Genomic DNA, 14,503 nt, shown 5'->3' with positions numbered 1-14,503 from the left:
GGGGAGGCCAGCACCCAGATATGCTAGGCAGTATATGATTTATATGTATATGTTATGTTATTATGTGGTAGTGGTAGGGGTGAAATAGTCCCCAGTTACCGGTTGAAAGATACCGAAGGGGAGGCCATCACCCAAATATGCTAGGCAGTTACCGGTTGAAAGATACCGAAGGGGAGGCCAGCACCCAGATATGTTAGGCATTATGTGTTTATATGGTATGTGGTATGATGGGGGAACTCACTAAGCTTTGTGCTTACAGTTTACCGTTTTGGTTTCAGGTACTTCGTTTTCAAAGGAAATGAGTCGGCTCGATAACATCGCATCACACTATGTTTTCCGCACAAGAGATCTTTGGTATTACACTCTGATTTATTTTATGATAACATGTTTTGATTATTGACACTTTGGTTTTGACATGGAACGTTATTATGGATGTTTTCTTATACTGTTGGTTTTATAATAACTTAATTAAAATGAAATTTTTGGTCTTGAATTTTGGGATGTTACAAATCCTCTATGTATTATTTTCTTTTTTACACCAGATAAGATTCTTCAAAAAAAAATATCCACAATAATACAATATCCATATTTGACATGTGACATTTGTATTATTATTAGTATGTTTTATTTTTGCTATAATAATTCATAGATATTATTAAATGTGTTGTTGTTGGTTATATTAACATATTGAACATATGATTTATTTTCAAATTTCGTAATTAAAATATTAATATTGTTAGTTAATATACATTGTGATAACCAGGTTATAATTAGTTTCCTATTAAAATTATATCCAAAATTATAGGTTCATATATAATATATAATTTTTTATCCTATTATTTTATTCTATGTAAAGCATAGGCATGCACCATTTTAATAAACATATATTTTTTCAATATTCTATTAACCTACACAACGCGCGAAAATTCGTCTAGTGTGTGTGTGTATATATATATATATATATATATATATATATATATATATATATATATATATATATATATATATATATATATATATATATATATAAATGACAAAATTGCAAGTTTGGTCCCTGTGGTATGTCAAAAATTGGATGTTTGGTCCAAAAAGTTTTGGGGTTGCACCGGTGGTCCAAAAGCTTTGATTTGTTGTGGAATTGGTCCAAAGGCTTAACAGCCGTTTATGCCCTCCGTCTGTGTGAGGGTATTTTTGTCAATTCACGCCCATTCTTTTAATATCTTATTAAATTAAACCTCATCATCCAAATTAATTGATACCTACCGCCAAATCCTCTGTGCATTTCGTCGATTGACTCTCCTGTCACTTTCATCTTCGTTCGTTACCCAGAAGCCCTAATCTCCAAGTTGAGTTTTTTATTGTGATCGGTGTTATTTCAGTGTATGAACATACCAATGTGGAATATAAGGCTCTTAGACAAACCGTTCAACGCAAAGGTGGCTTATGGTAAGGATTTTGTAATTTCTCTATAGGGACCATGTCAAGATCAACATGTTGTTGACATGGGCCAAAGGGTATGCAGCTGTAGGAAATGGGAATTAACAGGAATTCCTTGTAGGCATGTGATTGCAGTCCTATTTGATAAAGCTGACAATGGTGAGGATGTGGGTGAACTTTACACTTATGTACACAAGGTGCATTGGCTTGAAACCTGGAAAGAGGCTTATTCCTACAAGGTAGAACCAATCAAAGGTCGTATCATGTGGCCTGTTAGTAATTGTCCCATGAAGATCAGCCCTCCTCCACATCGTAATCAGCCTGGTAGGCCCAAGAAGAAGAGGCAAAGATCCATGGAGGAAAAATCTCAAAGTCAGGCTCAAAGTCAGAGCCAAACTCAAAGTCAAAGTCAAACAGTTGGTGCTAGTGGTATAGATGGTCATGGTCCAGGGGGCAGTGGAAAACTCATAAGGAAGTTCATTACTGTCACTTGTAGCAAGTGTAAAAACAAGGGACATAATGCAAGAACATGTAAGGGGCAAGGAGGAAATTGATGTGTTGTCTTGTTGGATTAAGACTATGTAATGTGTTACTTTTGGGAACCATTGTGATGTTCTTTTGGGTGTCTGTTTTATGGTTTTGATAATTTGCACAACTTTACCCTCCGTTTAGAATGATGTTTTTTTTGGTCATGTAACAAGAATTTGGTATGTGCAAACAATGGTTATTAACTTTGGATGTTCTTTTGTTTATGCATCATTGTCCTTTACTTTTTAGCATCTTTATGTTACTATTTGGTTATGTTAAGCATTAACAGTTTGTCCCATCACTGCTATGTCTAGTTGAACCAAAATATTTGGATGTTTGAAACAAATAACTTCATTACCCACTAACCAAAACAATACATTCACTTGCATGTCCAAAAGAGTACATTCACAAACATAGCAATCTTCCCAAATCTACCACAAAATAAACCACTAAAACATGGACGAACTACTTCATCAGAAAAAAGACAAACCCAAAAAAAACCCAGCTACATATCAGGTACAACTTTAGTTTTGATTTTTCTTCCTTTATTTTTCCAATATCATACTTGAACATTTGATTTTCTTCCTTCAATTTTCCAACTTCAGTCTTTAGCTTGTTGATTGATCTCAGCAACCCATGTATTATTGATTTTGATCGTTCACACATTTGAGGGTCGATCCATCCCACAAACCCACATGTCGAATCCTAGCAAAATATAAGAAGAAATTGAGTGATCGGTGAAAAATCTTCATAACCAACCACATGAATACTAACCTCTTTAGGGCATCCCCAGAAACGTCGACCAGGGTTCTTATCAGTCCAAGCCGTTCGCACTATCGCCATTTGACCACAGAAACACCTCACCATTGTTGATTTTGAGTTTGGAAGACACGATTTTGATTTTAACAGGAAGAGATATCGATTTAGGGAAAAGATGGAACACACGTTCGATCTATTAATAAGGGGAGTAGACGTTAGGGGGGTTTAATTTAATAAGATATTAAAAGAATGGGCGTGAATTGACAAAAATACCCTCACACAGACGGAGGGCATAAATGGTTGTTAAGCCTTTGGACCAATTCCACAACAAATCAAAGCTTTTGGACCACCGGTGCCTTTTTGCACCAAACATCAAATTTTTGACATACCACAGGGACCAAACTTGCAATTTTGTCATATATAAATATATATATATATATGTATTTAACCTGAAACAAAAAGGACTGCATCCTTATTGAACTTCATATTCAAAATTCATTTTTAAATTTAGGGAAATTGACATATTAAGGTAATTAACTTTTCGGTTTGTTTATATCTACGTAACTATTTTTTTTGTACATATCTAGGTAACGAACTTGTTGGAAGTATTCACATATGACCATTATAACCGGCTGTAGCATGTTACATCCGGTCATAATGGTCATATGTGAACACTTTCAACAAGTTCGTTACCTAGATGTATACAAAAAAAGAAGTTACACAAATGGCCAAATATGAACAAAACGAAAAGGTAATTACCTTGATAAGTCAATTTGCATTTTTACTATGGTAGTCAATCATAATGTTTGCAAACATTAATAGATTCACTTCAATATCCTTAAAACAATATTTATGATCATTTATAAACATTTAAATTGGTCATGACATGTTGGGAGCCGTGCTTGGTAGCATATATATATATATATATATATATATATATATATATATATATATATATATATATATATATATATATATATATATATATATATATAACTGTTACACCCGGTCTTAATAGTTATATGTGAACACTTTCAAAAAGTTGGTTACCTAGATATGTAAAAAAAATTACCCAAATATAAACATAACGAAAAAATAATTATCTTTAATAAGTCAATGATTTTAACTTTTTGTAATTCATCAAAATCTCGGATTCATAAATGAGTCACAAGTTCACCTATATCGAAGTTAAGTCGTAATTGTCATTTTTATTACATAATTCAGTCATGTTCCTTGTACATTTTTTAGTTTTTTATATAGTGACTTTTTCTATAATTTTATTTTATCTTATTAGGCCAACTCAAACCGTCGTCCATATTATACCCATTTGGTGTTTTACATAGGTAATAATACTTTAACCGGTCTTTAAATTTAGCATATTTTTGTGATGACTCCTTTTTAATATCAAATATGAAGGTCAAATGTGAAAGCCTCTAAAACCTACAATTTTAAATTTTAATTGGAATTCAAAAGTTAATTTGGTGCTAAACGATCACCATTTTGATGTTTGTGGTTGGAAAAACTCTTAGTTGCAAACAAATAAGTCATCCATGACACGTAAATCAACTTTATGAAACAGTTGTACTAGAATATACATATTTTAAGGTTTTGGATTGTTGAGTTGGTAACCACACAACATATAAAATTTTAATAAAAAATATATTATTTTTCGTAACAACATAGTATTATTATGTAACGTTCTAAAAATTACAAAGAGATTTTTGTTCATAAAATAGATTAACCAATTAAACATTTTCTTCAAAAACCATTGAGAGACATTTGTTTGATTGAAACCGTATATTATCAAAGTTATGTTTACAAAATCACGAAAATGAATATCTTCGATGTGTGTGTATAGTCCCGCCGAGCTCTTCTCACAATGACCTACAAAATGTTTAATACACAATTGTAAGCATAAAGCTTAGTGAGTTCCTCAATATACCATATATTCCACCATACATACAATGCATCCACATAAATCCTCAGCTCTAGCGTCGACCTATCAACATACATACAACATACATATCAGTCTAGAACGTGTGAATGTTATGGTCCTCATACATTCTAACAATCACTTATTGTTGCAGTCATCCTGCAATCTTAACTGTTATGGTCCTCCCATAGTCTTACATACAGTTGCGATGGTCCTCTCATGGTCTTTCTGGCATGGTCCTCCCATGGTCTTTCATACAAGTTGATGGGATTTGGGTAAAACAAATAAACCAGAAAAAACAATTCCTAAGTTCACATGCAATCTACATTTGATCTATGTTTTAACTATTGAACATATAACTTTGAATTGCAAAACAAGAACCCTAAGGAGAGAGGCTATTTTTGAAAATACCAATTAGGTTTTAAGAGTTACATACCTTTCAATTGTTATAGCAAACAATTAACAATCCTTTGATCTTGATCTTCTTGGAAGCCTAGCACCACAATTGTAATGCCTCTAATGGAATCACACCCAAGAGCTAGCAAGAAGGAAACTTGGGAGGAGAGAAAGAGAGAGAGAGTAGGGTATGCAATTTTCGGCCCTAGGGTTTCACCAAAGTAAGAGTAGCCAATTTTGGGAGCCAAGAGGCTCCTTATATAGCTGAGGGATCTAGGGTTTAGGGAAAACCCTAATACACCTTTGCTTTGGGCCTAAGCTTATCCAAAGGCCTTATCCAAGCCCCTTGGACGAAATCATTAGGGTTTCCCCTATAGATTTCGTCCACCCCCTTCCAAGGAGGTTCTGGAACCTTCCACTCAACTATTTGATAATTGCAAACTAGTCCCTACACTTTATAATTAATACAATTAACCTCAAAATTAATTCTAATTAATTTCTGCCTAACTATTAATTAAACCTTATGATTTCTAATTAATATATTAATCTTTTAACATATTAATAAAGCATTTATATTAATTTATTAATCTTATAATAAATCAATATCTCTCCTTTCATAATTTCCTTGTCGAGTTGCTAGGTTTGAGGGCAACCCAAAAGGACTTTGCTGCTATCAATTCAAGTACATACCAATTATAGTTATGGGCTTAGACACCTAATCCAACAGTCTCCCACTTGGATAAGTCTGTAACTATAATTGCTAGTATGACTTCTAAATTTGACCAGCAAATTGTAGCTTCCAAAAGCTGCTGCTGAACTCTGACTCAGTCAGTTACGTGTCCTTAGATAAGTGATCATATAATCCTTCGTTCTGCTAGATATCCCTAGACATAAGACATGGAATGTAATCAATCTCTTTGTCCAGAATCTATGTTTCCCGATTTGTGATTTGTGATGATGTAGGACTAACACATCAATTTAGTCCTGGCTGGGCCCAGCACATAATTCAACACCAAATCATCGAGGGGCCCACAGATATCGCTTTTCCGGTTAGGGCAAAAGGAACGAATAAACGTTGACTCATATGCTTGTATCTTTTACTCATCAAACTATACATGACAATAAGTTTTATAACACCAAATTACTGATGCGTTTTCGTATCACCAATGTATAACCGACTTTGCAAATTACAACTCATATATCTTCGTTTCAAGATTATAAGATATTATCGTCTCAGTATTACCCGTGATGAATTCCATGAAGTAATACTCTAAGAGAGGGTTTATCCAATACTCAAATCTCAATTTTTGAGTACTCATGAATCATTGCAGCAATTCTATTGCTATGTTTATACTTAGACAATCTGCAATCCAATTCATGACAGTCTTAATTCACTACTTACTTCCAAAAGTACGAGCGACTGTGGAATTTGAATAATCATATTATTCAGGAAGTAAAACATGCAAAATATGAAACACAATAATAAACAATTGACAAAAGGCAGTAAGCAAACTCATAAATAATACTTTATTATTTAATCACCAAAAGTCAATTACATTTACTTTGTTACAAGTTTCAGAATGAAACTAATCTAACTACTAAACCTAATATCATCTCTCAGTCCAATGCTCCGAGCATGCTGAATATGCTTAACCCTACTCAGACCCTTTGTGAGGGGGTCTGCTGGGTTGTCTTCAGATGATACCCTCTTTACAACAAGATGGCCTTCTTCTGCTCTATGTCTTATGAAATGGTACTTTCTGCCGATATGTCTGGTTTTACCATGATCTATGGGTTCCTTTGTTAAGGCAACCGCTCCTTCATTATCGCATAACAGTTCCATAGGTTCCTGGATTGTTGGAACAACTCCGAGATCTCCGATGAAGTTCCTCAACCAAGCTGCTTCTTTCGACGCTTCACTCGCTGCTATGTACTTTGATTCACAAGTAGAATCAGCCACCGTATCTTGCTTGGAAGTTTTCCAAGTAACTGCTCCTCCATTCAGTAAAAATACCCAGCCTGATTGAGAACGAAAGTTATCTCTATCCGTTTGAAAGCTGGCATCACTGTAACCATCTATTCTCAAAGTATCTTTGCCACCAAGTACAAGGACCCAGTCCTTTGTCCTTCGCAAATACTTGAGTATATTCTTAACCGCTATCTAATGAGCTCTACCCGGGTTTCCTTGATAGCGACTGACCATGCTCAAAGGAAATGTCACATCAGGGCGAGTACATGTCATAGCGTATATGATCGATCCGACAGCGGAAGCATAAGGTACACGACTCATGTCAGCTCTTTCCTCATCTGTACTCGGGCATTGAGTCTTACTCAATTTGGTATTGCTTTGGATAGGTAGCTCTCCCCTCTTGGAATTTTCCATACTAAACCTCTTTAGTACCTTATCCAAGTATTTCTCTGACTAAGTCCAATTAGTCTCTTCTTTCGATCTCTCAATATTCTAATCCCAAGAATATAGGCAGCTTCTCCAAGGTCTTTCATGGCAAAACACTTTCTGAGCCAAGACTTAACATCTTTCAAGGTTGGAAGGTCGTTACCAATGAGTAATATGTCATCGATATATAATACCAGAAAAGTTACTATACTCCCACTAGCCTTGATATACACACAAAACTCATCTTCACTTCTAGAGAAACCAAACTCTTTGACTTTCTCATGGAAGCAAAGATTCCAGCTGCGAGATGCTTGTTTCAATCCATAAATGGATTTCTCAAGCTTGCACACTCTATTGGGAAACTTTGCATCAACAAAACCCTCTGGCCGATTCATGTAAACATCCTCAGCCAACTTCCCATTAAGGAAGGCAGTCTTGACATCCATCTGCCAGATTTCATAGTCATGAAAGGCAGCTATGGCGAGCAATATCCTAATAGATTTAATCTTATCTACTGGCGAGAAGGTCTCATCATAGTCAACCCCTAGGGTTTGAGTGAAACCTTTTGCAACCAGTCAAGCCTTGAATGTGTGCACATTTCCATCCATGCTTGTCTTCTTCTTGAAGATCCATTTGCACCCAACTGTCTTAAAACCTGGTGCATTATCAACCAAATTCCAAACTTGGTTGTCATACATGGACTTAATCTCGCTGTCCATTGCCTCTTTCCATTTGGAAGCCTCTGGGCCTGCCATTGCTTCCTTGTAAGTAACTGGTTCATCTAAATTTACCAGTGTCCTATCACTGATGAATGTGTCACCATCTGAAGTAATATGAAAACCATACAACTCAGGTGGCACACTCACCCTAGTGGATCTTCGAAGAGGTAATGAGTTATCAACTGGTTCAACAGGAATTTTTTCCTCTGGTTGAGTGCTAGTGTCATCTAAGGTTCCTTCATTGGCTAACTCTTGAATTTCTTCAAGGTCAATGGTGCTCCCACTGTCCTCTTTGAATATGATCTCTCTTTCTAGAAAGACTCCTCTTCGTGCTACAAAGACCACGTTTTCACTAGGTCTGTAGAACAAATATCCAAAAGGCTGTTTTGGGTAACCAATGAAAACACATTTCTCACTTCTAGCTGCTAGCTGCTAGCTTGTCGTGAGTCTCTCGTCTTACGAAAGCTTCACAACCCGAGACTTTAATATGTGCTAACGAGGGAACTTTCCCCGTCCACATTTCGTGAGGTGTTTTGGCAACCTTCTTTGTAGGGACAAGATTGAGGATGTGGGCGGCTGTCTCTAAGGCATACCCCCAGAAGTGAATAGGAAGCGAAGCACGACTCATCATAGAACGAACCATGTCTAACAAGGTTCGATTATGCCTCTCAGCTACACCATTTAACTGTGGTGTCCTAGGAGGAGTTAATTGTGAGACTATCCCACATTCTTTTTGATAGTCGTTGAACTCGATACTAAGATACTCCCCGCCTCTATCAAATCTAAGTACCTTTATATTCCTGCCCAATTGATTCTCGACCTCATGTTTAAACTCCTTGAACTTTTCAAAGGTTTCTGACTTATGTTTGATTAAGTAGATATAGCCATATCTGCTATAATCATCAGTGAAAGTCACATAGAATCGATTATCATCCCTTGTAGTTGATCTGAAGGGCCCACATACATCTGTATGTATGAGGTCCAACAGACCTTCACCTCTTTCATAAGACCCTGTGAATGGTGATTTCGTCATCTTTCCCAAAAGACAAGATTCACACATATCATCTGATTTTAGGTCAAATGATTCCAACACTCCGTCCTTTTGGAGTTGGGCTATGCGTTTCTTGTTAATGTGTCCAAGACGACAATGCCACAAGCATGCCTTGTCTACACTATTAGACAAGTCAATATTAAAGATACTATTACCTAAGCTATCAACACAAGTCATTGTTTCATACACACCATCACAAGGTAAAGCTTCAAACACAAAGATACCATTCTTATAAACAGAAATTGAACCACTCAAATCATTAAAAGAATACTTAAAACCTTGTCTGAACAATGCATGAAATGAAATAATGTTTCTCGTCATCTCAGACGAATAACAACAGTTCAATAAATTTAATCTTGTTGGATTAATGTCTAAGTCCATAACTATAATTGGTAAGACTTGACCCGACCCGACATGGTCCATTTGGGTTGCATGGCATCATGCATTTGGATAGACTATAATGAGAGAAATAACACTTAAGGTTGGTTAATATATTATAAGTTCTAATATATTAATAAGGTTATTTAATTAGTATTGATCAAGAATTAATTTGGAATTAATTAAATGATCAAAAGGAGACTAATTAAATATATGGGTTGATTGTGTAAATCATTCATTCTTATATATGTGGGCTTGTGATCCAAGATTCCTTATGTTGGACTAAGTCCATGGGGGTGACCCATGGATACTCCATGGAGGTTAAAATCCATGGAGCATAAGGAATGGGTAAAGTTATGAGTTACATGGTGTAACCCTAATAGCCACCATATAAAAGAATCCCATGGCTCAAGAAATCGTGCACTAATGTGTGAATATGAGGGCTAGACGATTTCAAGGAGTGTTCCATTTCTCTCAAGTCATTCCATGTGCATTTGGTGTTGTGTGAACCATTTGAGGTGTCACACTTGGGGCACTAGGCACTCAAGCTTCATGGAGACAAGCTACATCAAACAAAGGTATGTATTCTATCCATTTGATTACCCAAGTATCAAGTATTGTATGCTAGATAGGGTAATACCTTGGAAAGTTCATAATTGCATGTATAATAGAGAAGACATAGATCCAAGGTATTTAGGGTTGCATGTACACTTAGGAGTGTTAGAATGCGCAAAACCCATCAGTGGTATCAGAGCTCAGGCTTGTTTTCTTGTTATACTTGCAAAATTAGCTGAAAAATCGAATTGTATTAGTTTAAAAGTTATGCTAATTACTTGATGTGAATTATCTTTGTTCATATGAGTTTATTAGATTAATAGAAAAGTTAATTGATTATGTGTTTTCAATCCATTTTAATCTAAGAGTTGATTCTAAAATGTGTTTTTGTAACTTGTCCTCAAGTTATATGAAAAGTCACATTTAAGTTTCATAGAACTCATAAAAAGTTGGCAATGGTTACAAAAATGAAGAGTCTTGTCCTCATTAAATGGTTTTATGACTCTATAACTTGTCCTCAAGTTATGGAGGTTCAAGAGTCACTTCATTAAATGATAAAATGTGTAACTTTAATTAGTTCCATAAGTTACAAAAATAAAGAAAAGTTACATTCTTTTATTAGTTTAAAGTCTTCCATAACTTGTCCTCAAGTTATGGAACTTGAAGAGTTTTTTTTTTAATTAAAACTACTTTAAACACATAAGTTATGGAATTAATTAGTTTTGAATATTTTCAAAACTTGCCCTCAAGTTTTGGAATTTGTAAAGTTTTCCCCATGAATACTTTAATTCCAAGTTAGCCCTTAGAATTTTAAAAGTTAAAATTCAACCCTTATACTTTATAGTATTATAAGTTAATAATAAATATATGTATAAGAGCAAGTCAGTCTTACCGTTAGTAGGCCTCATTCACGAAGCCGGTCTATAAGGGGGGTATAAGGTTACTGCCTATAAAATGGCAGTTTAATGGGTGTCCACTCTCACCCACCGCTTCCTTGACTGGTGGAGGGTCGTTAGCCGAACGGGTAGGACAAGGACTATAATTCTCCCTTCATTAAAAGTATTAATGATAAATACTAAGTAACTAAACACTTATAAATTCCCAATCTTAGTTACTTAGGAAAATGTGAATAAGGTGCTAATCCATGAAATTACACTTTGCACTTTGTTTAAACCGTTAGTGGAGCGTGTGTGGTTAACCGGCACACTAACCTGGATTTAACAAAGTAGGCAAAGGGTAACTTAATATTTATCATGGTATCGGTAGAGCTCGTGTGGTTAACCGGCACATCGATTGAGGGGTAAATATTAAGGGTACCAAGTATATTTGCATGGTTACTTCACACCTTATTTTGTGATCCTCGGCATCCCAGTCACAAAAACCTGAAGGGCACACTCGAGATTGAAACATGCCATTGAAAAGTTCAATGAATCTCAAAAGATCTAGGAGTTTCAAATCCAATTAAAAACCTAATTACATTATTTCGTTTTTCATGGTGGAAATTGGTAAATCGTCATTTACCTACCTTCAACTATTTTATAACTCGGATTATGGCATCCCTCTTCCAGTTATAAATAGGTTGTTGGATCCTAGCCTTAATATTTCATATTGGGTGTTATATTAAGGACTTTAGATCAACTATCTTGAATATCTCCCAAAAGATGTCTAGTTCAGACATCTATGATCTTCCCAAATCTCTTGGAACTTTACTTCCTCCACCTCCTCCAATTATTCTCCCTAACCCACAAGTTCAAGGTCACTCAAGCCCTAATGGCAAGCAAGGTCTATGTGTGATCACATCTTAGAGATGAAGTCACATATTGACAAGCTGGGAGAGTTGGGTGTCAAAGTCTTGAGAAAGTTGGATGTTCAATCACTTTCTAAGTCACATAGTGAGTTCCTTTGGGACTACTATGAAACAGACTATGACATGAACCTTAATGATCATATCTATTTGCTTGGTGCTGCTGAATCAGCAATGATTTGGAACGATAGTAAAGCAAATTTGATTAGAAGATCAACTTCCCAAAAACTTTATGGACAGTGACAATGGTGACACTGGAAATCCAGAAAAAAGCATTCTCTTCCCAATGGAAAGGGATTGGCCATAGTCAACCCGGTTGACCAAATGGTAAGGAGAAAGGCTAAGTCTGAGATAGTCCCATTACCAAAGGGTCCATATGTTTATTTTGCCAAAGGAAGGGGCGTTGATTGCAAAGCTGCCAAGTTTACCTAAGGATGTTAAAGTCAATAAGTCTGACTCTACTTCAGGTAGAGCCCATTATCTAACTCTGTTAAGTTTCTATTCTAAGATCCTCATTACATGATGTGACTGGGTCACATGTTGATGTTTTAAGAATCAAATAATAGAGAGAAAGCTTAAAGGAAGTGTATGCTGATTCTGATCGCGTAGGTGGATTTCGATCGCATCAGAATTTTGAAGCTGTTACTTAGGAGTTATGATATATTGCTTAGGAATAGATAACAACAAGTTTTTCCGTATGCATTTGCACTATAAGGATAAGTTTTTTCCGCAAAGTTTTGAAATAAAATAAAAGTTTTTAATTTTATATTTATTTTAAATATCCTTACAAGTGGCATTTATGAAAAATGGTTGTTTATATGATTCCATTGATAGCAATATTTGGAAAAAAATGGACTTGATTCTTTCGTTTGTGGTAGTGTCATAATTTACCAAATAAGGAAAGATTCTTATTCCCAAGGCTTCAGTTGGATAGAAACTTGGAATCATGCAAGTTGAATAGTATGATGAATGAGAACTTTCAAGCATTGGAAAATTAAGACTTGTTCACATGGATGTGTGAGTCAAGTTAAGGACTAAAGGGATCGAGTACACATTCTTGTGCACTGGTCAAGTCCACCACAAAGCTCGTTAAGACTATTCGTCATGATTTACTAAATTTTAGTAAATATGGTTATACTTACAAGTTTAAGTATAATTCTGAAACATTGGAAAAGTCTCAATGTATGGCAGAACGAATGGGAAGAATCAAATTAGGCAGACAGATAAAAGTTTCTCAAATCTGAAAAGATGGGAGAGTACTTTAGTATCATGTTTTGTGATCATCTTAATGATTAAAGAACCACATCACAATTGGTCTTCTAAGGACATCTTAGTGCATTCTTATGACTAAGAAGAGGAGTCATGAATTGTTGAAATGGTTAAATCAAGAAGATGAGTCATACTTCGTTTCAAAACAAGTCTTAGAGTCATACTCCAAGACTATAAGTTGAGTGACATATCTTAAAGAAAGGTTTATAACACTTGTCAAATGTAAGAGTAAAAGTGTCCTACTCTTATACATTTGAAGTTGGTAAGTTGTGATGTTTTGGATTAAACAAAGACCAACTAAGGCCAATTGTGTGAAGTGTTTGTCTTGATAAAGAATCCGCACTATCTCTTGAATATTTGGCAAGATAGTCTTATATGTCAAGAGGACAGTGGGAGTCTTAAAGATCCTAAAAATAATTTCAAGAACTAATCAAGAATAAAACCTGAGGTTCTTCACTAGCACACGACTTGAGGTTTATAACCTATCATGTTGACATATTATGTGCCCATTCCAGTTAAAGTTGGCTTTGCATAGGAGTTCTGAAAGTTCTCAAGTGGTTGCATAACAACTTGGAAGCAATGGCAGGCCCTGTACTGCCAGGTGGCAAGAAGTTAAGATTGCATATGTTCAGTCCATATGAGTTTGGATTTGTCATTATCCTTGTCTTGTGACTATGGTTTTGACGATTCACATGGATAAGAACACATACACCATAAAATCTAAGGGTCATAAGGTTTCTCTCCGATTCATGAAAATGATGGTGAGGAAACACTTCCACCAAGTAGATTTGAAGGAGATGGCAAAAGGTCTAAACAATTGAGACTATGATTACGGCAAAAGGTCTAAACAATTGAGACTATGATTACGGCATCCCTTAGGAGTGTTAGAATGCGCAAAACCCATCAAATCTAACATCATTATTAATCAAAAGTTGATAAACTCCGATCTTGGTTACTGGTGAAGACTTTCTGTTCCCCATGATCAAGTTTATCCTCCCTCGTTCCACCTCCTCACTTTCTTGTAGCCCCTGCAAATCAGAACAGATGTGAAAACCACATCCTGTATCAAGGACCCATGAACGAGAAGATAATGAGTTATTAGAAGAAATAGTGTAAATACCTGCTGAAGATGGATTCACTTTGCCATCTTTGATATCCTGCAGATATATTGGGCAGCTTCTCTTCCAGTGCCCTTTGTCATTGCAATAAAAGCAATCAACATCCTTTGGATCAGAAACATGGGGAATGGTAGCATTGGGCTTAGCCTTTGGGCCTTTTG

General features: G+C 35.6%; 1 protein-coding gene across 1 annotated transcript; it reads left to right on the top strand.

Annotated features, from left to right (window-relative positions):
* The first annotated feature begins 1,502 nt into the window (after positions 1-1,502).
* On the top strand, positions 1,503-1,991 carry LOC145126554 (uncharacterized). Its single transcript, XM_079061899.1, has one exon. It carries the CDS (start codon positions 1,503-1,505, stop codon positions 1,989-1,991), a length of 489 nt encoding a protein of 162 aa, XP_078918025.1.
* Positions 1,992-14,503: the final 12,512 nt, after the last annotated feature.

This window comes from Lactuca virosa, chromosome 7, assembly GCF_052849685.1.
Source record: "Lactuca virosa cultivar CGN04683 chromosome 7, Lactuca_virosa_CGN04683_v6, whole genome shotgun sequence".
In the NCBI taxonomy this organism is placed as follows: Eukaryota; Viridiplantae; Streptophyta; class Magnoliopsida; order Asterales; family Asteraceae; genus Lactuca; species Lactuca virosa.
This window is presented reverse-complemented; position numbering and strand designations above follow the sequence as displayed.

Bases quoted from the DNA above. Each gene is read 5' to 3' on its own strand.
- LOC145126554 (XM_079061899.1), top strand. From the start codon at position 1,503: ATGGGCCAAAGGGTATGCAGCTGTAGGAAATGGGAATTAACAGGAATT.